General features: G+C 45.3%; 2 protein-coding genes across 4 annotated transcripts; one reads left to right on the forward strand and one right to left on the reverse strand.

Moving 5' to 3' along the window:
* Nucleotides 1-26,247, forward strand: DAB2 (DAB adaptor protein 2). Of its 3 annotated transcripts, none has more exons than XM_064139977.1 (15): nucleotides 1-170; nucleotides 9,666-9,788; nucleotides 10,645-10,784; nucleotides 12,091-12,189; nucleotides 12,948-13,079; nucleotides 17,288-17,365; nucleotides 17,584-17,607; nucleotides 17,853-17,900; nucleotides 18,064-18,126; nucleotides 20,030-20,647; nucleotides 21,404-21,557; nucleotides 22,127-22,648; nucleotides 23,137-23,228; nucleotides 23,996-24,063; nucleotides 24,838-26,247. In XM_064139977.1, the coding sequence occupies exons 2-14, from the start codon at nucleotides 9,692-9,694 to the stop codon at nucleotides 24,056-24,058; spliced, it is 2,130 nt and encodes a 709-aa protein (XP_063996047.1). In that variant the 5' UTR covers nucleotides 1-170; nucleotides 9,666-9,691; the 3' UTR covers nucleotides 24,059-24,063; nucleotides 24,838-26,247. The 3 variants fall into 3 exon arrangements, with proteins under 3 accessions (XP_063996047.1, XP_063996049.1, XP_063996050.1); XM_064139980.1 differs by having other exon boundaries at nucleotides 6-170; nucleotides 20,030-20,320; XM_064139979.1 differs by lacking the exon at nucleotides 17,584-17,607.
* LOC135173635 (uncharacterized) lies at nucleotides 234-1,616 on the reverse strand. The gene has a single exon (XM_064140681.1). The coding sequence runs from the start codon at nucleotides 1,614-1,616 to the stop codon at nucleotides 234-236; it is 1,383 nt and encodes a 460-aa protein (XP_063996751.1).
* Nucleotides 26,248-26,992: the final 745 nt, after the last annotated feature.

Consider the following 26,992-nt stretch of genomic DNA (forward strand, 5'->3'; position numbering starts at 1 on the left):
CGCGGTAGTTCTCAGCTGCCGGCATCTGATTAAAACCCTATCTCTCGCTGTGAGTGGCTAACTAATCTGAAGGCTAGAGCGCAGCCGGATATTTAACCGGGCCTACGGTCCCAGTTAGGCTACCGGTTTGCGGTCGTCGGATCATGCACGGAGCGGCACGGATCTAGCCTGTAAGTAGCTTTGCGAGCCGGGCTCCGCTATTGAAAAGCTAGTACGGGAGGGAGCGAGGACTGTCACCGGGAGGGATAGGCAGCTTTTTCCCTGCGGACGTGATGCTCGGTTCCCCTGGCTGGGGTGAGTAGTGGCCAGGGGATCCGGGGAAAAGGGGCAGCTCCGGGCGGCGCGGCCGGGGCGAGCGGGGCAGCTCCGGGCGGCGCGGCCGGGGCGAGGGGGGCAGCTCCGGGCGGCGCGGCCGGGGCGAGCGGGGCAGCTCCGGGCGGCGCGGCCGGGGCGAGGGGGGCAGCTCCGGGCGGCGCGGCCGGGGCGAGGGGGGCAGCTCCGGGCGGCGCGGCCGGGGCGAGGGGGGCAGCTCCGGGCGGCGCGGCCGGGGCGAGGGGGGCAGCTCCGGGCGGCGCGGCCGGGGCGAGGGGGGCAGCTCCGGGCGGCGCGGCCGGGGCGAGCGGGGCAGCTCCGGGCGGCGCGGCCGGGGCGAGGGGGGCAGCTCCGGGCGGCGCGGCCGGGGCGAGGGGGGCAGCTCCGGGCGGCGCGGCCGGGGCGAGGGGGGCAGCTCCGGGCGGCGCGGCCGGGGCGAGGGGGGCAGCTCCGGGCGGCGCGGCCGGGGCGAGGGGGGGCAGCTCCGGGCGGCGCGGCCGGGGCGAGGGGGGCAGCTCCGGGCGGCGCGGCCGGGGCGAGGGGGGCAGCTCCGGGCGGCGCGGCCGGGGCGAGGGGGGCAGCTCCGGGCGGCGCGGCCGGGGCGAGGGGGGCAGCTCCGGGCGGCGCGGCCGGGGCGAGGGGGGCAGCTCCGGGCGGCGCGGCCGGGGCGAGGGGGGCAGCTCCGGGCGGCGCGGCCGGGGCGAGGGGGGCAGCTCCGGGCGGCGCGGCCGGGGCGAGGGGGGCAGCTCCGGGCGGCGCGGCCGGGGCGAGGGGGGCAGCTCCGGGCGGCGCGGCCGGGGCGAGGGGGGCAGCTCCGGGCGGCGCGGCCGGGGCGAGGGGGGCAGCTCCGGGCGGCGCGGCCGGGGCGAGGGGGGCAGCTCCGGGCGGCGCGGCCGGGGCGAGGGGGGCAGCTCCGGGCGGCGCGGCCGGGGCGAGGGGGGCAGCTCCGGGCGGCGCGGCCGGGGCGAGGGGGGCAGCTCCGGGCGGCGCGGCCGGGGCGAGGGGGGCAGCTCCGGGCGGCGCGGCCGGGGCGAGGGGGGCAGCTCCGGGCGGCGCGGCCGGGGCGAGGGGGGCAGCTCCGGGCGGCGCGGCCGGGGCGAGGGGGGCAGCTCCGGACGCACGCATCTCCCGCGTCTTCGGGCAAAAGGCGGCGGTGAGGGCTGTGCTCCGTCGCTGAAAACCAGCAAGGCTGCTGTGCTGGCCGAGGGCTGGGAGCGGCCCCAGTGTCTCACTCGCGTCCCGGTCCCGCGTAGCGGGAAGCTCGGGAGAGCTCGGCGCTGCCCGAGGCGGGCCGCGGGGAGCATGTCCCGGCTAAGGCCGTGTGGTAGCCGCCCGAGTCCAACTCCTAGGAGAAGCCTGAGCTCAAGGCGCAGAAAACGTGTTTTCGCTTCTGTGTGGGGAGATGAGAGAATAAAGAAAAAGCATGTAAAGGCTGAAGTTCAATTCAATAACTGGTATGAAATCTCTCTAGCACAGATAGAGGGAAGGGGTTAGGATGCCGTGAGGCAGGTGGGTTCTGTTTTGGCTGAAACATGACTGCTTAGCCATTCTGCTGTCTGCTAGCTAGCCTCGGTGTGCTGTCTCTGGCAAACTTGTGTACTTAAAGATGTCTAGAATTGATTACCTTGAGTCTTCTGCTCATTTCTACTGTCGGTGAATCTGACTTCTAAGTATTGAGCTAATGACCATCATACGATTACATGAATGTTGGAACAGTGCCTGTGCCCTCAGCAGCGAGACAAATGCAGATGCTGCCAGTGCAGCTGCTCTCCGGAGCAGAGGCACTTACTAGTAAAGCACTGGAAAGCTAGGATAAGCTTTTCGGGGAGAGGGACATGGGGGGGCAGAGGGAGGAGAGAGGTTGTTTTAATGAAGGTAATTTGCCTTAAAATGCTACACTTTCTTCTGCGAAGTCTACGAACTTCCATGAACAAGGCAGGCCAAAACAGACAAATGGGTGTAAATTTTCCCATTGTATGCTTAAGAAAGGGAGCCTGTCTATATAATATGCATCTCAAGTTTTGCCTCAATAGGAGAAAAGTAATTACTTTAGCTAGCTATACAGATTTTTACCAGGCACTGGTATATTGAAAATGCATTCTTATGCTTGATAGTAACCTGTTAAGGAATGGTAATCCTAGTGGGTCTTCAGATCTGCTTCCACTAGAACCTTTCACGATCCGGGTAAGGTAGTATGTACATAATTGGAGATACAACCAAAGAAAATGTTTCTGGCTAAGAAGAGGATTGTTTGAGAAGGTCACCCACCATGTTTGTTCAAATAAGTTTTAGTACTTCTCATCTTTTGTACTCTTGCATCAAACACATGTACTTGCTGATCACCAGAGGTTGTGCTCAGCACTATCAGTTGGAAGGATGAGGCAAATGCCCAATATTTGGCATCAATGTTCTTTAGTGAAGGTAGGGATGATTGTTCATTCTAACGTGTGCCTTCTGCTACACTTCTAAGTGTCTCTGTGCACTTGTATTATGCAACTGACTTTCTCACTGAGAAGGAAATTGCTTGTCACAGTGCCTATGTAACTGTATTGGACACTGCAGACCAGTGGCTGCTACAGATAGGCTTCTTACTTAAGGGCTTTGCTTCACAAGCAGATACAGAAAGAAGCACTCTGAACAGGTGCATACAGTATTAAAAAAGGGTGGGAAAAATACTTCTTTTCTGTTTGGAAAAGCAAATAAATATACTTGATGTCAAACAAGGGGAAATCAAGGGTTCATTTTTGGACAAGATGTTTACAGATAAACTCTAGCTTAAGATACAAAGTAAAATGAAAGATTATAATAAGTTGTAGTCATTGAGTACTGTTGCCAAATGTGCAGATTCTTCTCTCCTACTTAAGCTTTTCTCTGCTGGTGAACTTTATACTGCTAGGACACTTGTGTGGCCTGCTGGGTTAACCCAGTTCTTGGGAATGCTTTTGGATTGTTCAGTGAAACTAGCAATACGTGAGCACTGCAGAAACATGCATTTGCTCAGACTATGAAGCAAGACATTCCACGTTCAGAGAAAACCAGCTCGTTCCAGAAAACATTACACCTGATGATGTAAATGCTTCTTGCTGGTTAGATTCAGTCGAATTATGAAGGAATAGGGTGAAGGTAACTTGTAATCTGCAAGGAATTTAGAGAAAAACCTAGATATCTTGCATGTAGACTAAGATAAGTGGAATCAAAACTCTGCCTCCTGGGGAGGAAGATTGCTAAGAGCTCTTCATGAACTTCTGCTGTGAAACAAACATAAGCCTCTACTCCTCTACTGCAGCAGGGACTCCAGAGAAACACAGCTTGGGCTTGTGTTAGAAGGATCAAATAGAATAAGATATTTAAGTATAATAATTGGCAAAACCCCCTGACCAGAATCCTCACTGAGGCTGTGCTCAAGGGTTCTAGGGTTTTTGAGGGGCTGGATGAAGCAGTGGTAGGCTTATTAAATAAACAAGAGGTATTAGTTTCAAATGGAATTAGTTTGTTTCTTTAAAGGTGGCAGACAAGGCCTCAAAGCATCTTCTCCTGTCTAAATCTGATCAGTGCTGGACAGTGGCAGCATAGACTGTTCTTGTTTCCCCTCTTCTGAAAGAATGTGCCTTGCATAGGCTATGTAGTGCTTGAGGATGAAGTCTCAGCTGAAGTGCCTTGCAGACCTTTAGTCCTAGCTATCTGTGGGTTTATTCTATTTTTAAAACTTCTGATAAAGCATCAGAGCTGTTGCATATCTCCTTAAATCTCAAAGCACAGACACTACAAGGCAAGTGTAGAACAGGTTATTTGCCTTAGAGCTGAGTTTTCTGCTGCTTTGTTTGTGTTTCATCCTTAAGCAATAAGATGAGAGGTGAGATACTGAAGGATCATCTCTTGAAGTGAACAGCTATAAAACAGGCTAAGAAATATTTACCTTGACATTTAAGAGGCTTCATGACAATGTTGACTAGGAACTAACCATCTTTTCTAGCAAGGTGTATTTATCACTTAATGCTGATGCGTGACACAACAGCAAGTCTTCTCCTGTGAGAAGTCTCATTTACCTGTTTTATGGCTGAAACATCTATGAATGTGCCTTGCAAGGAGAGGACAAGACAAGTTGAGAACAGTACAGTAAGGATGTAGCATTAATATTGCAGACTGTTTCTACCTTACATCATCTGACCTCTCTCAAGAGGTCATTTGCACTTCAAAGGAAGGCACAAAGGTCACAGAGTAAGAACTAGTTCTAGTAGTTTGAGGAGCAGATCTATCAACAAACAGTTGCTAGTCTGGCTCATGGGAGGCAAACTCTCGAGTAGGATGCAAGGCTGGCAATTGTCCTTGCAGGCTTCTGATGCATGGGAGCATCCTTATGATATAAAGGCCATCACAAATATGAAAAGTTAGAAGGATCTTGGTCAAGATTATGTTTTAAACTCTATATTTAGGAGCAATGATGTAAGCTTCCTCTAATGTGCATCACAAGTATGTCTAACTAAAACTGCCAATACGAAAACTTACTGAAGGAGCTGCAGTGAAGCTCTGATTAACCAAGGTTAATCCTTCTTTTTTTTCACCTCTGTATGAATCTTTCTCTACCACCTTTTCAGATTTGTCTTGCTTAGTTATTCATTGTCATTCTTGCTGCACATACATGAGAGAGCTGGTGTCCTTGGTAATGTCTCATCTTGAAGGCAAAAAATCCTGTTTCTAACTATCTACAACCTAAGCATGGCAGTTAAACAGGCTGTTTCAACTTGGGCTGAAAACATTTGGCTTGGTTTCCTGGCTCTTGAGGAGCTGCAACAGAAGCTCTAGTCTAGACCTTATTGATTGTGGGAATGACAGATAGCTGTACTTGTTAGACAAGGTAGGTCAACATCTCTTTCAGTTGTCTCTTACAGGACTAAATACAGGCAACTGAGTTAGATGAAGCAATATCAGAGACTGTTTCAGTGGTCCTCCTCTCATGTGATGCTGCTGTTGCATTCCAGACACAGCATAAACTGGAGTGGAACAGATCCCAAGCTGTCTATGAACTGCCTTAAATTACTTGTTTCCAAGTAGGTACTTGCTCTGTTGAAATGCAAGCGATACATAGCAGCTAAAACATACCTGTAGGTTTGGCTAGTACTTAGTGCCATGGTCCAGTTGACTGGATAGGGCTGGGGGATAGATTGGCCTGGATGATCTTGGAGGTCTCTTCCAACCTGGTTGATTCTATGATCTTTCATGTGTATTAATCACATAATAAACTAATTTGATGGTTTTAATATAAAACACAGATTGTTGTGCTGGCATCAGAGTGAGCAGATTAAGTTTTTCATCTAAACCATAATAATCTTGTGTCACATTACAGAGGATTTATTCAACTTGAACTCTTACTCACTGTCTGATGTTAGAACAATGTATGTTCTGGTAGTGAAACAAAACATTTAAGGTTAATGACCCTGTTTAAGAAGCAAAAGAAAATTGAATAACATGTTCCTATTTGAGAAACACTATGCATGCATTAATAAACCACAAAGCTATCACTGCAGCACAAACTAGGCAGCAAATGCACTATTCTACTTCTAATGTGTGTAGAATGCTGCCAGTCAAGATAGTCCAATATTAGTCAATCTATCTGGGCTATACAACTTTGATTGTTGCTAGTCATTGTATGTAGTCCTGTTTAGCCATTAGCCTGTTTTCTTCAGCCTGCAAAACTGAAGTCTTGAATTTACTCAAGTGAATAGCTTGTTTACCAGCCTTCTGAAAACAGCTCTTTTGTCAAGAGCTGGATGAGGAAATATTGTGCAGGGCCTGAAACAACCTTCTAAACAGAATTTGATTAGCTCTTCAGGAAGGCATGTAATTTGCTTTGGAAACTTGTTCAGCACTTGAACTATTGCTGTTTCCAGTTACAACTTCACCCTAATGGGTGATACTGCCCTTATGTCTAGTGAAAGCTTCTCTTGTCCTCTCCTGGCCTCTCAAATTACAATTTGAAGTTAATATTTACATTCAATAGCTCTTAAGCTGAATCATGTACTTGCAGTATCAAGGGACAAAGCAGGAGCACAGGCTGTGAAACGGACAAATTATTTGACTGCAGAGCAGATGTTTAGTTTGTCTGCCTCGCCTCTGAGTTGTTCAGTGTCCCTAACCTTTTCTCAGACAAGTTTTCGTCATCACTGAGACAGTTGTTTTCATTTGCCAGAAGAAAGAATCCTGTCTGCTGGGTAAGGATTATTGTCCAGTGTTTAAATCCCATGACAGACTATAGCCACACAGATTCTCAATTTCCTGTGCGCAGCACAAATAACAGTCATTATGGGTATCTACCATGTTGCCGCCCCTTGCTCAAATAAAGGATAGTTGGGACAGCATATCTTAAGGGAAAACAAATGTTTCTCAACAAAACTGTGTGGCATGTGCTTTGATTCTTGCTAAGGAACAGATATTTCAAGGGTGAGTTGTCACAACCAACAGCTCATTGTAGGAAGATCAGAGAAGACACCAAGCACACAGTATGCCTGAATTCTTAAGACTGATTTTCCCAGGGTAGGTGTATGGAAATGAAGTGCAGTGCTTCAGAACTTGAGATGGTAGAGAAGAGCTCATACTTCAAGGCCTATGTGTTAAAGGCCTGAAATGGCCTTTCTTAAGTAGAGATCAGTACTTGATCTTCACAGGATAGTCTTTGCAGGAAAGGAGGAAGATAACACTGTCTCTCTAGCTTTACAGAGTGAGATGCTGTGGGCATAGAAGACCTTTCTCCAGTGATAACATTTCCTAAACCATGACATCTTGTATCAGCTGTTCCTCTAACATCTGTTTTTACTTAGAACCACTTAATCCTCACAGTGATGCCTTTTAATCCATCATCTGATCACAGCTAGGGACCTCTAAGTCCTTAAAGAGGAGTACAGGTATAGCTTCCAGAGTTCTTCCCCATGTGAGCACTTTTATCTCTGATTTACTTGAGCAATTCTAAATGCAGTTCACAAACTGTCTGGTAAGTAGTGAGATCTAACTTGACATGTATTATCAGCTAGCTCCTTTAAAGGCCTCCCAAGTGACTCAGTGGAAATGAAGGTCTTCAGGGGGGAATTTCTCCTAATGGCCTAGGAATCTGTGTTCTCCCTAGGCTATGATTCAGTTAAACATTTATAGAACCATAAAATGGTAGGGGTTGGAAAAGACCTCTGGAGATCATCTACTCCAACCCCCCAGCTAATACAGATATGTCTAGATCACATTTCACACAAACACTTCTGCCTTTCTGATGAGCCTGTTCCAGGGCTCTGTCAGGCTCAAAGAAGTTTCTTCTTATGTTCAAGTGAAACTCTTATGTTCTAGTTTGTACCTATTGTCCCTTGTTCTGTAACTGGCCACCAATGAGAAGAGTCTGGCCTTATCCTCTTGACCTCTACTCTTAAGGCATTCATATCTATTGATAAGATACCCACTCAGTCTTCTCTTTTCCAGGCTAAAGAGCTCTAGGTCTCAGCCTTTCCTCATGAAAGATAATCCGGTTCCCTAATCATCCTTGCAGCCTTTGGTTGAAGTCCCTCTAGTAGTTCCCTACCCTTCTTGAGCAGGGTGGGCCAAGAACTGGACTCTACACTATCCTGGTGAGCCTGCATTAAGAGTATTGAGTGGGAGAAGAACCTCCAGAACCTCCCTTTACCTACCTGTATTGACCTCCATTGCTCCACATGGCAGATTGGATAAATCTGTAGCTACTGATTTAGTAATGAGTTGAAGGAAGAGAGGAAGTTAGGAGTGAGTGCAAAAGTCTGGAAGTAATTTCCAGGTAACCAAGCATTAGCTGTAGCTAAGGTAAATGAGGAATAGGCTACTGAGAATTACAAGCTGCTAATGTTAGACTATATGCAGTGCTTCAGCACTTATACCTGGCTACACAGTATGTTGCAAATGGTGTGGCTGGTAAGAATGGCTATTCCATGGCTGCTAGCCTGAGTATGAAGAAAACTACTAGTGGAGGGTAGCTGAGCTACTTAATCATCTAAACAATTCCATGACTTTTTCACCCTAAAATTCAAGGGTTTAACTGAAGCTGCTGCAGTGTCCCTGTTGGAATATTAATAGAAGCTTCTGTAGCAGATGTGTATGTCCAGTTCTTTGTGGCTGAGTATAGATCATCTTCAGAACTCTGTGAAGGTAATGAGTCCCTCTATTGGATAAGTGTGCTTCAGCTGTGCAGGAGCAAAACAGTGACTGCTTTATTTTTTCTCTCTTGTCTCTGAAACAAAATTCTTATAGCATAAAGTTTAGAGTTAAGTCATAACAGAAACCATAGAGTAGTAACTTGCAGGGGGTTAAAAGAATGATTACAGTTACTTGATTACTGAAGACAAAGATGTGGAGAGTTGCTTCAGTCTTTGTTTTGTTGTGGGCTGAAGTATTTATTTGGTTTTACCTGTTCAATGGTATAACCTCAGAGTTGTACTGGTTACAGACACAGGAATGGGATCTAGTGGCTGCTTTGAGGGTGTTCTGGTGATCTTCATGGATGTTTGGAATAGATCCTAGAAGGTGTTTCTTGCATGTTTCCCTGTCCTACTACAGTATCTGCTGAAAAGAGCAAAATACCTGAGGTTCTATAAATGGCTTTAAAGGGTGAAAAGCTAAAGGATGACAGCTGACAGAGAGGGGCATGAAAATAAATGGGGGTTGAAGCACCTCTACTATGAAGACAGGCTGAGGGAGCTGGGGTTATTCTGCCTGCAGAAGAGAAGGCTCTGGGGACACCTAATAGCAGCCTTCCAGTACCTACAAGAAGACTGGAGAGAGACTGTTTACAAAAGCCTGTGGTGATAGGATGAGGGCGAATGGCTACAAATTAGAGAAGAGTAGATTTACATTGTCTGTTAGGAACAAGTTAATTACTATGAGGGTAGTGGAACATTGGAAGAGGTAGTTGGGCTCCCATCCCTGAAGATATTCAAGGTGAAGCTTAACAGGGCTCTGGGCAGCCTGAGGATGCCCCTGCTTGCTTCAGAAGGGCTTGGACTGGATGACCTTTGGAGGTCTCTTCCAACCCAGACCATTCTGTGATTCTGTAAAAGACGGTGATGCAAGTCCACCTTATAGATGTAGGTGAGTGTGATCTACTGACTTGGTATTACTGAGGTGGGGATTCATCACTTAATGGCCATAACCTCGTGCTCTCTGCAGCCTGGGATGAACAGACTGTGAGTCACACTTTCTTTTAAGATCGCAGCTAAAACTTCTGGCACTGGTAGTCTTCAATGTTCAGCAGAACAAAATCGGACTAACAGGGCTAATAGGAATATTTATTCTTTAAAATAAGATGTTATTTCTACCTACTGATTGTTATTTGAATTTTTAAACTACAGCAAGTATTGCTGACCACCATCTCATCATGTCAACTGAAGCTGAAACTGCTACTATCAACAGCCCACCTGAGCAACAACAGACTCCACCAAAAGCACAACCTACAAAAAAGGAAAAAAAGAAAGGTAGGAAATGCTTACCTCACTCTGGCAACATAGTTAAAGTAACTCCAAGGTTTCAAGCTGACTGGAACAGTGAGTAAATAAGCTAATAAAACTAACCAGAAAGTAAGCTTTTAGCTTGAATGTTTTATTTGTTTTCCATAGCTTGCAGTTCTAACAGTCTCAGTTACAGCTGTTAAATGGCTCGTTCTTGTGACAAGTCACCAAAATCTCAGAAGTGAAAAGCCTCCTGGGGAGGTGAGCAGACCCTGGACCATCCAGGTGAACCTGCTAAAATGCCAGCCTGAACCTGAACTCACTTATCCCTTCACTCCAGGGAGGTAGTGATGTGCTGAACACCAATACAGATTTTAGTCCAGAGAAGCTAGAAAACTTGGTTGGGGTACCAGGACTTGTAGAAATGATGGTCCTCATAGAAAGTTCTAGCACAGGAACTAGGAGAATTTTGCATACAAAATAAAAAATCTGGCTGTACCAGAGCTGGGGGCTAGTGTCTGAAGGGCTTATGTTCACGTGGTGTGTGGTCATGGGAAACACCATTTCTGCTTTGTTTTCTACTTAGTACATGACTGCTGCCTAAGAATATTTCACTCTTGTGGCAAACAATTGTTCCAAAGTCCTCACATACTAAGCACTGGACTCCACTTTTTGAACTGAGGCCAGATTCTGGAAGAGTGCTGTGACCTTAAAGGAATATCTTGCAGTTCAGGCAGTACTGGAAGGACTAAGTCAGCTATACTTGAAGGACAGTTTTAATCTTTACATGGTTTTGTTGTCATTGTTCTTCTGATTTTGTTTGTTTCTCAAAGCCTACACAAAAAAAAATACAACACCCAGACCCCAAACTTCTTTTTTCCAGGACCAGAAAAGACAGATGAAACACTCTTGGCCAGATTCAAGGGCGATGGCGTAAGATACAAAGCTAAACTGATTGGCATTGATGATGTCCCAGAGGCAAGAGGAGACAAAATGAGTCAGGATTCAATGATGAAGCTGAAGGTGAGGGCTTTAGCTGGCATGTAAGGAACAACTTGTGGGTACTTTCAGAAAGCTGAACAAATGATGGATGAGGATGAGGCACTTAGAGCTATGGTGTAGTTGATTGGCTAGGGCTGGGTGCTAGGTTTGACTGGATGATGTTGGAGGTCTCTTCCAACCTTATTGATTCTATGATCACTTAGTCATAACTTCAAATGCAGCTCAATGTAATAGCAGCTCCATCCTAAATGGATGTTACTTCTAAAGCTGTAATGCTCTTTGGGTCTCATGTAGACACCCAATACAAATGTTAATAGTATGAACTTGATCACGGTGAGCTTGGGGACCTCCCAGCAGGACAAGGGAGGTCATTATTCCTCTGTATGCAGCACTGGTTAGGCTGCACCTTGAGTATTGTGTCCAGTTCTAGGCCCCTCCGTATAAGATAAGAAAGGTGTTGAGGTGCTTAAATTCTTCCAGAGAAGGGCAGCAAGGCTGGTGAGGGGCCTGGAGCACAGCCCTGTGAGGAGAGGCTGAGGGAGCTGGGGGTGTGCAGCCTGGAGGAGAGGAGGCTCAGGGCAGACCTCATTGCTGTCTACAGCTACCTGAATGGAGGTTGTAGCCAGGTGGGGTTTGGTCTCTTCACCCAGGCAACCAGGGAGAGAACAAGGGGACACATCCTCAAATTGTGCCAGGGCAGGTTTAGGCTGGATGTTAGGGAAGAAGCTCTTCACAAAGAGATTGATTGGCATTGGAATGAGCTGCATGGGGAGGTGGTGGAGTCCCCATCCCTGGAGGTGTTTATGAGGAGGCTGGATGCGAGACTTAGTTCCATGGTTTAGTTAATTAGAAGGGCTAGGTGATAGTTGAACTTGATAACCCTAGAGGCCTTTTCCAACCTGTTTGATTCTGTGAACTGGAAAGGGAATGCTATGCAATATAACTCTGATCTCAAAACACAGGTTGGCATTCTGTGACAACAGCCACACCAAGATACATGAATAAAATAAAGAATAAATGAGACCCTAAGGCAAAATTGTATTATTTCCAGAGTGCACAGCACTTAAAATTTCAATCAGGCCAAGAAAAGTAGAAAAGATACTGCTTCTGCAGCAGTTTTGTGAAATAAGGGGAGCCCTGAAACATGATCTAGTTCTGAGGTACCACTTCAAACCTATTAAGGCATATGTTGCAAAAGGAGCACTGTTCTACCTGTGCAGTTGCATAGGAATTAAGAGATTTAGCACTAGTACAGTCACGGGCTCATGAAGCATGAAAAGAGACAAATTAAATCTGAATTTTACACCATTTCATTCATCCTCTTTAGGGAATGGCAGTGGCAGCCCGTTCCCAGGGTCAACACAAACAGAAGATCTGTGTGAACATCTCGCTCTCTGGCATCAAGATAATAGATGAGAAAACTGGGGTAAGGACTTAATCTCTTAACGTGATTCTGATTCTTACAGCAAGTGAGGTGCTTGAAAGTTAGACCAATCTGGACTAGATTTCTTACCCCATGTAAAATCTGTCTTGTGAAATGTGTTGGAACATATCCAGAGAAGGGCGACGAAGCTGGTGAAAGGCCTGGAACACAAACCCTGTGAGGAGAGGCTGAGGTAGCTGAGGTTGTTTAGCCTGGAGAAGAGGAGGCTCAGGAGTGACCTCATTGCTGTCTACCACCTGAATGGAGGTTGCAGCCAGGTGGGGGTTGGTCTCTTCTGCCAGGCAACCAGCAACAGAACAAGGGGACACAGTCTCAAGTTGTGGCAGGAGAGGCGTAGACTGGATGTTAGGAGGAAGTTCTTCCCAGAGCAAGTGATTGGCATTGGAATGGGCTGCCCAGGGAGGTGGTAGAGTCACCACCCCTGCAGGTGTTCAAGCAAAGCCTGGATGAGGCACTTAGTGCCATGGTCTAGTTGCTTGGCTAGGGCTGGGTGCTAGGTTGGAGTGGATGATCTTGGAGGTCCCTTCCAGCCTGGTTGATTCTATGATTGAAGCCTGATGCCAGAAGGATAAGATAGTTATCCTGTATGGTTAGTCAGTGACTGATAAGTTTGAGCCTTGAGCTGAAGACTTCTAACAGTCTCAGTCATTATAACTGCAAGGAGCATATAATATATTTCCAGCAATTTAAACCAATAGGTTTTGATTGGTATGTTGTGGGTTTTTTTTGTTTCCCAACAGGTTATAGAGCATGAACATCCAGTGAACAAAATCTCTTTTATTGCTCGTGATGTAACAGACAACCGTGCCTTCGGCTATATATGTGGAGGAGAGGGACAGCACCAATTTTTTGCCATAAAAACTTCACAACAGGTATCAGATACCTTTTTCCACCTGTTATGAGTAGTGGTCTAGGAGAGCAGCCATGGATAAAGGGCCCTGGGGATGCTGGTAGATAGTAGTTGAAGATAAGGCAGCAGTGCACCCAGATGGCCAAGAGAGCCAATGGCATCCTGGCCTGGATCAGGAACAGTGGCCAGTAGGACGAGGGAGGTTATTCTTCCCCTGTACTCAGCACTGGTCAGGCCACACCTTGAGTGCTGTGTCCAGTTCTGGGCTTCTCAATTCAAGAGAGATTTTGAGGTGCTGGAATGTGTGCAGAGAAGGACGACAAGGCTGGTGAGGGGCCTGGAACACAAACCCTATAAAGAGAGTCTGAGGGAGATGGGGCTGTGCAGCCTGGAGGAGGCTCAGGGGTGACCTCACTGCTGTCTGCAACTACCTGAAGGGAGGCTGTAGCCAGGTGGGGTTGGTCTCTTCTGCCAGACAAGCAGGAACAGAACAAGGGGACACAGTCACAAGTTGTGCTGGGGGAGGTCTATGTTAGAAGGAAGTTCCTGCCAGAGAGAGTGATTGGCATTGGAATGGGCTGGGTGCTGGGTTGGACTGGATGATCTTGGAGGTCTCTTCCAACCTTGTTAATTCTATTTCTATGGTCTATAAGGGAGTATCAGCACAGGTGGAATAGTTTTCTTCAAAAACGGGTCCAGTACAAACTGGCTGCATGACCAATGTTTTTATCTTATAGTCCTAGTTTTGCCTGCTGTGATTAGCTTTGCTTAATATGCCCATGCATGATGGGAGCCATTAGTGAAATAAATGGAGCCATTATAATGAGCTTTCTTGCACAGTGGCCTGCTACCTTCAGTACAACTGCTGATTTTTTGAGTCAGATAGCCAGAGCTTCGTTCAAAATTAACAGGACCAGTGTTAGAAATCCTCTGGTCTTGTTATCATGATGCTTTGTGTTCTGCATAAGTAGAGATGAACTTAATTGCAATGATGTCCTAGGGGCTAGGGAATGGCAGCTCTGATCCTCCTGGACTTAATTCTGGTAGTGATTTGGATTCTTTTGTTCTGGGTTTCCCCATGCAGAAATCATAGAATTGGTTTGGGTTGGAAGGGACCCAACCCACTCTGCAGTCAGTGGGGATGTCTTCAAGTAGACCAGGTTACCCAGAGTGTTACCAAGCCTGACCTTGAATATTTTCAAGGATGAGACTGCTGTCACCTCTGTGGGCAACCTGGGCCAGTATTTCACCACCCTCAGTGTAAAAGGAAGTTGTCTCTCTGAAGACAATCCGTATGTGATCAGCGTTGGAAACAAGCTACTTAGAATTACTGCTGAACCTTAGGCAGCTTACTAAATGATCTGAACTGAAGTGGGGTATTTGTAATTTATAAGTTTGTCTTCACAATATCACTGTAATGACTTGAGCCAAGACTTCAAAGCATCATACACATGCCTACTTGCCCTCCTGGAGAACCTGTTGGCAGCCTCAGATTCACTACAGCTGGGACTCACAGGTCCTTCTCAGAGCTTATTACTATTTTAACAGCTGAAACACCCTCTCCTAAGCCTGCTCTGTTACTTCATCAGAATCCTATATTACATTGGTTCACTGTTTTTCTAGATTAAGTCTCAAAGCCTTTTGTGTGCTCTGGAGTGAGGTCTGTTCTCTCAGAACTTTCCACTGTGAGGTGCCCCTTGCTGGCCTGTAAGCATTGCCAGGTTGCTTGACTTGCTGCTAGTTGTTTTTAACACAAACTTATCTAGCTGGGAAGTGAGGACCTCTGCAGTTCTAGACTGCTGCACCAGTTTATCAAAATTCAACTCTTGAAATGCTTCCTCCTGCAGCCACATGTTTAAAACCTTTGATCATCAGAGGATGATGCTAAGATATAAACAGTGAGATCTGCTTAAGATTCTTTGCTTGAACTGAATGGGGACTTGTCCCATTCTGGACACTGCCACAGCTACTGTATGCCTCAAGCAAAGGCTCCAAATAAGTATAGCTCAACCTGCCACCAGTTCAGCAGCCACTCAAAACTATCTTGTTAATGGGTGCACCATCCTACCTTATGCTTGCCTTGGTGACTTTAATGTTTGCATCCTGACTAAAATAAGCACAGTAGTAGCTGTAGAAGCTTTCATGGAATCACACAATAGTAGAGCTGGGAAGGCATCTCTAGAGATCTAGTCCAACTACTCCCCTGCTGATACAGGGTCTCCTAGATCACTCTGCATAGGAATTTGTCCAGGTGAGTTTTGAAATTCTCCAGACAGGGAAACTCCACAAGACCTCTGGGCAGCCTGTTCCAGCGCTCTGTCATCATTGAAGTAAAGAAGTTTCTCCTGAACTTCAAGTGAAACCTTCCATGTTCTAATTTGGCTGTTGCCCTTTATCCTACCACTGGCCGCCACTGAGAGTTTGGCCCCATCCTCTTGACCTTCACACTAGATATCTATGTGCATTGATGAGACCCTTCTCTGTCTTCTTTTCCAAGCTAAACAGCTGAAGCTCTTTTTAGTCTTTCCTTGTAAAACAGATGTTTCTGCCCCCAAATCATCCTCTTGGTCCTCTGTTGGACACTTTCTAATTGCCTGTTCTTGAACTGGGGACCCCAGGTCCAGTGAACACAATACTCCAGGTGCAGCCTTATCAGGGCAGATAGAGGAGAAGGAGAACCTCATGTGACCTGCTGGTCACACTTCTTAAGGCACTCCAGCATACCACTGGCCTTCTTGACCACAAAAGCACTTTGCTGGCTTATGGTTAGCTTATCCCAGATTCTTCTCCATAGAAATGCTTTCTAGCAGGTCCAACTCTGATCTGCCCCCAGGTTATTCCTCCCATTGCATAGGATTCTACAATTGTGCTTGTAGACTTTGAGGTTCCCCTCTGCCCAGGTCTCACTGGTGTCAGACACTCCTCAGGTTTGTATCATCAGCAAAATTGCTGAGAGGTCACTCTGTTCCTTCATACAAGTAGTTGATGAAAATGCTGAACGAGACTGGACTCAGTACTGACCCCTGAGGAGCATCTCTAACTACAAACCTTCAGCTAGACCCTGCACTGCTGATCACAGCACTCTGAGCTCTGTTGTTTGGCCAGTTTTCAGTCAACTCCCTATCCATCTAACCCACGCTTCCTAATCTTGCTTATGAAGGTGTTGTGTCAGGCAGTGTCAAAAGCCTTGCTGTAGTCAAAGTGGACAACATCCACTGCTCTTCTCTCACCTACCTAGCTAGTCACAACATCACAGAAATCAATCAGGGTGATCCAGCGTGACTTCCTCTTCCTGAATTCATGCTGACTATTTGTGATAGTCATCTCTTCTTACACACACATAAACTACTTCCAGAGTGAGCAGTTCCATCTTCTCTCCAGGGGTGGAGATAAGGCTGACTGGCCTGTAGTTTCCCAGGTCTCCTTCTGCCCTTTTTTAGGGTTGGAGTACCATTGGCTGTCCATCAACCTTAGGCACTTTTCCTGTTTTCTGTGACCTTTCAAAAGCGAGGGAGAGTGGCTTAGCAATAACTTAGCCAGCTCCCTCAGCACTTGTGTGTGCATCCCATCAGGGCCCATGGATCTATGAGTATCCAGCTTGTCTGTGTGATCTCTGAGTCTTCAGCTAAGGGAGAGTCTTTGCTCCCACACACTTCCCCTCTTACCTCCAGGGTCTGAGAGTCCTGAGGGCTGGTCATGGCAGTAGAAACTGAAACAAGGTATACAGAGAAGTTGGAGTTAATGAATCTTTCATCACTGGTGCAATCTCCTCATTCAGCAGTGGCCCCACATTTTGCCTGGTATTCCATTTGCTATTTACCTCCTTTAAGCCCTTGCTATTTTTTTCCATGGGATACATTGAATGCACTCAGAGTTAACAGGCTCAGTGTTGTAGCTGGTAGAAAACAGCTGAGTGGAAAACTTTTTTTGTCTCCTGTCATTTAAGCTGCACTTTCTCAAAAGTATTGATTGGGACTTGCACTTATGAAATCTTGTGCTGCAAGATTTTTTTTTAGCAGAAACATAGTGGGGTTAGCACAAATGCAGCTATTTTTCATGTGCTGTTAAGAGTTGTGCCTCACTCTGCACACAATCCTTTAAACTCTTGCTTTTCCTGTGATCTCAACCTCACCATTGCACCATTTGGAAAAGTTTGGCTTGCTGCACAGGCTGCTTCTGTATAAGCACAGGGAGAAGTAGTACGTGACCTAAAATCTGCTTTCTTTTCAGGCTGAGCCTCTAGTTGTTGATCTTAAGGACCTCTTCCAACTAATATATAATATGAAGAAGAGGGAAGAAGACAGCAAGGTGAGTAAAACCACATTAGCCTGCATAGAAATACAGCTTGCTTTAGCTTTGCTTGGGTTTTTGTAAGACTTGTCATAGAGGTCTGTCTAAATCAAGAATCACTTGAAGTTACTTGTTGATAGCTTGATCTTTCTCCTATGTCTGGTAAGCTCTCTAAATTGAGTGACTTTGGACATTCTACATGATGTATAAATACTAAAAGCCTTCTTCCTCTTTAGAATGAAGAGGCAAGTAAGACTGAGGTAAGTCACTCTGAGTCAATCAGGTATGCTGCTGCAACACAACTAGCACCTATTTTCTTTACACTGTTAACATTATGGAGGCAATGTCCAGTTACATTGAATTGGGAGTAAAATGGGCCTACAGAATTAATATTGAGTAGTGATCTCCCTCATAATTTCCTCTTTCTGTTACTTACATTTTGAAGCCTTGCTTAAGGCAAGCTTTGATATTCCAGTTATTGCTGACATTTGTCTGTCTATTACAGGATGGTGGTGAAATATCATCTTCTGATCAACCTGACAAAACAAAATTGGTAGGTTAGAATTTAGATCTTTCTGTTCATGCCCTTAAGGAATTCATAACTGACTCTCTCCACACTGGGTCAGAAACCAAATATTTACAGTATATTTGCATAATACTTGTGTCTTGCTCTTGCAAGAAGGTCCACTAATTCTTTCAATGTTTTTGGCTTCAAGGGGATTGAGCAGATGAACTTGTTTGGGGATATGTCAACACCTCCTGATATGAACAGTCCTACTGTAAGTAGAATCTAGCTTGGTTCTTGATTTGAGAGTAGACTTAGTCCTAGTAAGAAGTTCTGGTTTTAGTTTGTTGGTCTTGGTTTCTGGTTTCAGTGAGATCCGTTTGGCTGTCATAAGTTGTAGGTGCTATTGTAGCATCCACTTAGTAACCGAGGCAGCTAATACTGTTCTTGTCCAGCAGAGGTCGCTTGAGACAGGTAATACTCTCCTATCAGCCACTGAATCACAGAATGGGTTTGGGCTGGAAACTCAGTCTGGTTCCAAGCCCCTTGCCATGGGCAGGGTCACCTTCCACTAGACAAGGCTGCTCAAAGCCCTGTCCATCCTGACCTTAAGCACTCCTAGGGAGGAAGTATCAACAAATCTGGGCAACCGCTTGCACCGTTTCACCATCCTCACAGTACATAATTTCTTCCTAATACCTAATGTAAATCTACCCTCTTGCAGTTGAAAGCAATTGACCCTTTTCCTGTCATCACAACCCCTCCTAGAGAATCCCTCTCCATCTTGCCTGTTGGCATCTTTTAGGTACTGGAAAGCTTCTATAAGGTCTTCTAAAAGCCTTCTCTTCTCCAGGCTGAACAACCCCTAGTTCTCAGACTTAGAATCATAGAATCAGTTAGGGTTGGAAGGGACCACAAGCATCATCTAGTTCTGACCCCCTTGCCATGGGCAGGGTCACCCTACCCTAGATCAATCTGGCGAGAAAGGATCCAACCCCGTGATCGTCCTTATGCCCCTCTCTTGGACCTGCCCACAGCTGTGTTCTCTAGCATAAAAAAGATGAACTCAGCAATCAATACAGGTTGGTTGGACTAGATGATCTCTAAAGGTCCTTTCCCACCCCTTCCATTCTGTGATTCTATAGGGTCTCATCAGAATGGAGAAGGACAAAATCACTTTCTTTGACTTGCTGGCCACATGTTTTTGATGAAGGCTGTTTTGGGCTACAAGCAGATATTACTGGTGTATCTTCTGTTTCCCATGCACCAATACATACAGTTGCTTATCTACTCATCTCCTAGCCTGTATCCATGTTTGGGATTGTACTGACCCATCTAAAGAGTCTTATATTTGGCCTTGTTAACTTTGAGGTTTGTATGGGTCTACCTCACTAGTTGTACTAGAAGTACATACCTTTACTAGGTATGAGAACTATTGCAGACTGCTAAAGGCCTTTAAAACTGAAGCTCATTTAAAGGACAAGTGTCTCCTTAAGTCTCAGAGTGGGATCATGGCCATTCTAGATGAGTAGCCCTAGTTTAAGATGTGACCTAAATTCATAAAAATATCATAAAGCATGTCATAATTTATGACCCACTAAAATTCTTCTATTTTATTCTGGCACTGTAAGCCATCATCAGCCGTGATACAGTCGGTGCTGTCTAACTGGCTAGTGACCAAGTCTTGCCCTTCTACTACCTGCTTGATGGAGAGGTGACACTGGCAAATAGCTCTCTAATCTTACTCCAAAGGTGAAACTGCAACTAGAAGTCACACAAAGGTAGTATGATTTCTCAAATTGTAAGAACAAAGGGCTAAGACTTAAATGCATTCTGGACTTGGATGAAAGCCTAAGCGTAGTAAGTGCTTAAGCACTCTGCAGTTTCTAGGCTGTAGAACAAACATCTAGCTGAAGTATTAACAAACCAGGTGCTTTTAACATCAGGCTCCTGGAACTAAGCAGCTGTGATTTTTACCACAGCTAGCCGTGCTTGGCTTAGTGGCCTGTAAGATGAAGCTTTAGTACAACTTCACTGTGATATTGAAAACTTACTAGTGTGATGTACTGGATCCTAGGATCTCTCCTTTTGCAGCTGTTTTTCCTTGAGATTGTGTGCTGTGGAGCAAGCCTTACATAAAACTAACTCATTTTTTTTTCTTTTTCCTGAACACATAGGAAGCTAAAGAGATTCTGTTAGTGGATCTAAATTCTGAAATTGAGACCAAACAGACTTTTACAAAAGAGGATCCCTTCTTGAATGGCAAAGCAACCTCTCTTCCACAACCAAAGCCACAAACAACCTTCGTGCCTGAGAGTTCTTTCTCTGCCAATCTCAGCTTCTTTCCTGCACCTAATCCAGACCCTTTCAGTGATGATCCTTTCGCACAGCCAGACCAATCTGCACTACCTTCATTTGATTTTCTAAAATCTGATGATGAGAAACCAAGTCTGAGTACCTTGACATCGGTGGGTAATGGTGCTTCAAATGGTGATGTTGACTCCTTTGGTAAACAGTTTGACCAGATTTCTAATAGAACTGGCAAACAGGCACTAAAAAGTCCATGGCTGCTTGAGAGTAAGCTGGCTGCAACAAGAACTCCCAATGGGGTACCAGAGAGAGAACAAAATGGCTTTCTTAAAGCCCCATCAGACCCGCTTGTGGAAGGTCCTTCTCTGCAGAATGAAGTAAAGCTGGATTCTGAAAGCTATGTCCAGCTCCTATCACATGAGTCTGTAACAATTAGCCCACCACCACAAAGTACCAAGCCAGGAAGAGGAAGGAGGTCTGTCAAGGTGAACAATATTCAAGTAATTAATCATGACATGCATTCTCAGAGAAGCTGGGCAAGGGAAGCTTTTCCTCATGCTGTGTAACTGATTAAATAGCTTCAGCAAACATTTGCTTCTCCACTGCCTGCCTTGCTTACTCTAACATCCCTGCAGCCATGATACCTTGTAATGTTCACAAATGTATCCTAGTAGTTGCCATCACTAATTATATATCCTCTTCCTTAATGCTGCCATGCTTCTGTAAAGGTCTGGTAAGTATGCCCTGAAGTATGTTAACACTTCAAAGAATGCCAGAACCTCTTAGGACAGCTGCGTGTGCATCAGCCTGCTGCTTCCTAACAACGAGGTACTAGTATTAGCTTGCAGAAACCCAATAGCTTCTCAGTACCTGCCTGCTGGAGGTGATGCCATTGACTTGCCAGAAATGCAGAGGTCACTGCTGACTGTAGAAATGTGTGGATGGGGGGAGGGCAGACAGAAGCTTGTTGTGGTAACAAAGAACTCCTTCGATTTAACTTGCTTTCTTCTGTTGTTGACTTGCATGACTAAGTGTTATGCCTACTTCACACCTTATGTCTTAGCAGGCATGAACAAAATGGTGACGTTTACAACTCTCGTGCTTGGTCTTTAAAGGATACATCTCAAAGTTACCTGCTCTGCTCTAGCTGAAGCTCTGGACTAGGGAGTCTTGACCATACTAACATGTGTTCTGCCATGCTGTCTCACACAGTTGTTTGTTTGCTTGTTTTTCCTTTTTAGACTACATCACACAACTTGTTTAGCTCAGACTTCTTTGCACCTACTACAGAGAGCCTTAGCTTGACTTCATCGGCACAAACAGGATCTGCGCTACCTAATCCATTAGACCTCTTCAAAATTAGTTCAACCACAGAGTTTCCATTGGTCAATCCAGGTTTGTTCAAAATGAACCTCTTGGTCCGGGGGTTCCTGTTTTCCTTTAGTTGATGGTAGTGCCATAAACTTTAATCCATATGCTGTCTGCTCTAAACTGTTAAGGTCTGTGAATACAGGCCTGAATGCTTGCATCCTTAACTGGAACAGGGTTTTTTTTTGCTTAAGTTTTGATAGTACATTGCTGCTTTGTGTATAGAAGGTTTAAGTAAGCCAAGCATAAATTGGGAGGCTGGGGTAGTACTGCTGCAGCCTTAATCATTTAGACAGAACTCCATGGCAAATGCATGTTATTTCTGCTCTAGGACTAGGTGTGGTCCTCCTTGTGTTATATCCAACCTCACATCTGTTCTAACGCAACTGAATGGAGCAAAATTAAAAAGCATTAACCCCTTGTTCCCTCCCTCTCCTCCCCTCCCCCCCCCCCCCAACATTACTTCTTTTTTAAATGTAAGTTTTTGCAGACCAGATTTTAACATGATTTGCTGCTATCACTAGTGGAATCGATACACTCTAGCTTAAGTTCTTCAGATTACTGAAGTGCTGTTTAACAACAATCTTCTCCTCCAGGTGGCTTGCCAGTAACTCCATCGCCATGGAGCGTACAGACTAACATCTTCAGTCAGGCTTCATCAGTCTTCCCTGGATCTCTGTCTGCTAAGCCTACAGGATTTACTTCAGTTCCCTTTAGTGCTCAGCCAGTGTCAGGCTGGAGCCAGTCTACATCTTTTGGTCCAACAGCCTCTCAGGCTGCTGCTATCTGGGGACAGCCAGCACAACTTCCATCTAGTTCATGGGTCCAGCCATCCAGTGCTGTAAATCCCTTCCAGAGCAATATGTTCTCCTCTTCAACACTACCTACTCAGACACCATCAGTACTGCCTTCTATGTCAGCAACAGCTAGCCCACCTCAGCCTCCACCTAGAACTACACCTCAGAAAGAGCTGCCCAAGAAAGAGAGTGATGTTTTTATTGATCTGGATCCCCTTGGTGATAAAGAGATGAAGGATGTTAAGGAAATGTTCAAAGACTTCCAGCTGACAAAGCCACCTGCAGTACCGGCAAGGAGAGGAGAGCAACAAATTATTTCAGGTGCTTCTGAAGCTTTCAGCAATTTTAGTAGTAAAGCAGGCATTCCTTGAGATAGTGCAGAATATGATGGCATGGAAGTTAGCCAGCTGTCTGACAAAATAAACATGGGTGGGTTTTTCCTTCTGCTAGAGACTGGAATGGCAGATCACTAGTCTTTACTTATATAAACTACAAATTCCAGTTAGTAGTCACTAGAACAGCCTTTCAACCCTGCCGCCCCTGCTGATGATGATACAGACCTGATCAGTGTCAAAGGCTAAACACCGACACCTAGTGCTTAAGCTAGTTGACTAGAACGAGGTGAAGTGGGTCTGTACCATTTACCTTCAGTGCAGTGAGGGATACTTGAGACCAAGAAGTGGCTCTGAGCAGCCTCACAAATTTGTGTTGGCTGTTTGGGAGTTATGTGTCTAGTTAGATGAGCTTTGATGTTGCTGATATCTCCTTTAAAACTATTAAGTTGTTATATCTGTGTCTTCTTACCTTAGAACCACCAAAACCTGTTCCCAGTCAAAGTGTGCTACCAGCTGATGACCTGCTTGAAAGTCAAGCTAAACCAGACCCTTTCAGTGCGTCACCTGTAAGTAGTAAAATCAAAACATACAAAACCAAAAATGGCCACAACTTTTTTCCTCTTTAACATCATGTGTGCCTGTGTTTGAGCCTTGACTTAATTCTGGCTTTAGAGGCCGCAGAACAAAACCGCTTGCATGTTTGAAGCTAATAATTAATCTAAAAGAGGGCAATGGTTGCAAGAAAGCTAGCAAAGTATAATTCCATTTGGCTTGGGTCCATAATGAGTTATTCAGTCTGTGAGGTCTAGCAGAAAGTTCTTCAGTTACTGGGAACTTCTGCAGAAGACTCCATAAATAGCTGCAGAATTCTTCTGCTTTGGTTATGCTTACCTTCCTTCAGAGCAGTGTGAGCTGTGATACCCTCACTGGAAAAATGGGAAGCTCCCACATCCTGAGGGGGAAAGTGGCTTGACTACATCACTTTGTTTGGGATGTAACACTTGAAGCCCCTGTTGTAGACCTCAGGGTTCAAGTTTATGACATGTAGCATTTGGCTAAAACAGATCTCATCATGGCTGTACTGGCTGAGCTCTGAATGAATGTTCTGTAAGCACAGATGACTTTCTGGAAGTTTCTTTTCCTCAGGCTAATGTAACTGCTAACACTGGTTTAGAGCTCTCTTCTCTTCTTAAATCAATACAGTTGGCGTACATTTAGCACTAATACTGTTTGCAGGAGATGTGTAGAATAGGAACTAGCTGATAGAGCCATGCAGAGTAAAGCTGTTGAAACCTGGAAATCCATCAACAGCTTATGATCTCTCTTTCCTTAGGATGAATCTCAGAAAACAGTTTCTGGTCCTTTTGGTCATTCTTTTGGCAACCTATTTGAATAGATCAGGTGAGTCTTCCACTAAGACAACTTACTTCATTGTCTAAAACTCATTCAGAAAGATTTTGGTAAAGAACTGGCTAAAACCCACCCTAGCTTAATTCTAATGCTCCTCTGAAGTAATGGTGAATGATTCCTAGGAAAAACACTTCTGTTGCAGCACCTCTACTCAGACCTGTACTTCACTGCATTCTGGCTAAGTCTAGACAGCTTCACTTTCTTAAAAATGAAGATGTTCTTCCATGCATATAAGTTTCCAGGCTACAGCAGATCTAGACTTTTCTTCCTGTGAGGAAAGTTAATGAGTAACTATGTGCTGCAAAACTCAGAGTGGGTCATTAAGTTCCTTCAGATATCTCTTTAGGGGAGAGTTAATTTACACTGTCCTATACAGTTTTCTGAAGTTTAATCTCCTAAATGACTGCAGGTTTGTGCTCTGGGTAAATTGGAGTAAGATCCAAGTAAGTGCTGTTAGGATAGCTTTTGTTACTAGTGTCAAGGATTAGGCTAGGCCAGCCACTAAGCTATGACAACTGAGAAGTATTCAACTCAAACTTTCTGAACACTGACTGGAGAACATGAACTGTCAAATTCAGCAAATCCCCTTCTCTGCCACATATCTAAGTCTCTCCTGAGATACTGTCTGGTTCTTAACAGAAGACAAGTGTTGATATGTACTGCTTCAGTTTTGTTCTCATTGTCTCTGAACTAGTTCAATGAAACAGAAAACTCAGAAACCTAACTTACAGCCATCCTAACCCTAAGTCCTCTTTATCATACCAGGCATAACTAGAAAAGGACAAGTGGAATAACTGGACCTCCTAATGTGATTTTTCTACATGTTTCACTTTGCTGTCTGCCACTCCTGCTGCTGTTCCGTGATGTCTGTAAACTAAAATATGTTCTGGTGGATTGCTACTTACCCTCAAAGAAGATGCTGTGATAGATGACAGATGAAAGAAGATGGTAAATCAGGGCAAAACAAATGGACAGTTAAACACATGCTGGTGGATGTTAACTTTTATTTCTTTGTAATCTTTGTGGAAGAGTTTAAGAAAGCTAAGTCATGGATCCTGTGAACAGTCGCCAAAATTCCTTTCTGCTGCACTTATTGCTCTAAAATACAGGAACTGAATGTACTTGGGGTAGAAGTGTTGCATTCAAGTAGGGGAAATGAACTTCTAAGGAAAGCTCTGCACCTTTAAACAACTAGTTCAGGTGATTGTTATCACAGCAGCATCTAGTTGTAAAGTTGTGGGCACTACTTAGTTTTAGTTGGTGACTGGATGTATGACATAGTCTCTGAGCTGTAAAGAGTAGGGAGTGGGGGTGGAGAGCAATACTTGTTTAACAGCAAAAGTATCATCCTGCCATAAATGTGTAATAAAGGGACCAACTGAAGTCTCTAACAACTGCTGAAGTCCCCAGTACTAGACATCCGCTCTGTAGGGTCAGTTAAGGTGAAAACATCTCTTGCAGTATAGTGAGGAAGTCACTGGCACTAGCTGTTATCTTGGTGCTAACGCATCTTTGCTTTCAGGGAAGGAAATCTACCAGGATTATTTTTCTATGAAGGAGAATTGGGGGATAAATGGAACAAGCAGATAAGCTTCTTGCACGTATCTCAGTGAACATTCTTGATGTTGCTCAGTTTAAGTTGTCACTTGGTATAGTTTCCAGTGTATTTGAAAGCAAAATGGCAATCATAGCTTCACTCTGTGCCTAGATTCATTGTGAACAGCTGCACCACCCCTGTGTCATTGATGAGGTACTTCTCCATCTCTTGGAAACCATGCCTTTTCTAAAGCACCTCTTTACTAACAGATCTCAAATACATTTTTACTCACTTTAACATCTATGTTCTTAGCCAGTGGTGGTGAAAGCTGATTTGTTGGAGTTTATATTAATGCTGAGTATAAACATGAAATATTATTGTTGATGCCTAAGCAGTTAGTGAACTGGAGAGTTAAAGTCAACACTAATACCACCCTAATAGCCAATTCAGCCAGTCATGCCATTAGTCTTGCATATAAACTTCTTGCACTTTCTGTAACACAAGAGAAGCTATGAATTTAAGTGTGTTTCTCAAACTGGAAACTTAGAAACTTATGGGTGTTACACTGTTACAAAACGCTAAGTATCTCAAGTGGTATTACCTAATGGCAATAAACAGAAGCAACTCTTCATACCAAACGTGCAGTGTGGTGGTTGACTCTGTCCTTCATAACTCAACACCCAGGAATTTAGAGGCGGTTAAGAGTTTTCTCACAGGTTCTCACTGTGGCTCTCTGATAGAATCACAGAATCAACCAGGTTGGAAGAGACCTCCAAGATCATCCACTCCAACCTAGCACCCAGCCCTATCCAGTCAACTAGACCATGGCACTAAGTGCCTCATCCAGGCTCTTCTTGAACACCTCCAGGGACAGTGCCTCCACCACCTCCCTGGGCAGCCCATTCCAATGCCAATCACTCTCTCTGCCAACAACTTCCTCCTAACATCCAGCCTGTACTTCCCCTGGCACAACTTGAGATTGTGTCCACTTGTTCTATTGCTGGTTGCCTGGCAGAAGAGACCAACCCCACCTGGCTACAACCTCCCTTGAGATAGTTGTAGACAGCAATGAGGTCTGCCCTGAGCCTCCTCTTCTGCAGGCTGCACACCCCCATCTCCCTCAGTCTCTCCTCATAGGGTTGTTTTGTGGTTTTGTTTGTTTTTTTGTTTTTTTTTTCACCAAGGTTGGAAGAGACCTCACAGATCATCAAGTTCAACCCTTTACCACAGAGCTCAAGGCTAGACCATGGCACCAAGTGCCACGTCCAATCCTGCCTTGAACAGCTCCAGGGACAGCGACTCCACCACCTCCCCGGGCAGCCCATTCCAGTGTCCAATGACTCTCTCAGAAGAACTTTCTCCTCACCTCCAGCCTAAATCTCC

Source organism: Pogoniulus pusillus, chromosome Z (genome assembly GCF_015220805.1).
Source record: "Pogoniulus pusillus isolate bPogPus1 chromosome Z, bPogPus1.pri, whole genome shotgun sequence".
In the NCBI taxonomy this organism is placed as follows: Eukaryota; Metazoa; Chordata; class Aves; order Piciformes; family Lybiidae; genus Pogoniulus; species Pogoniulus pusillus.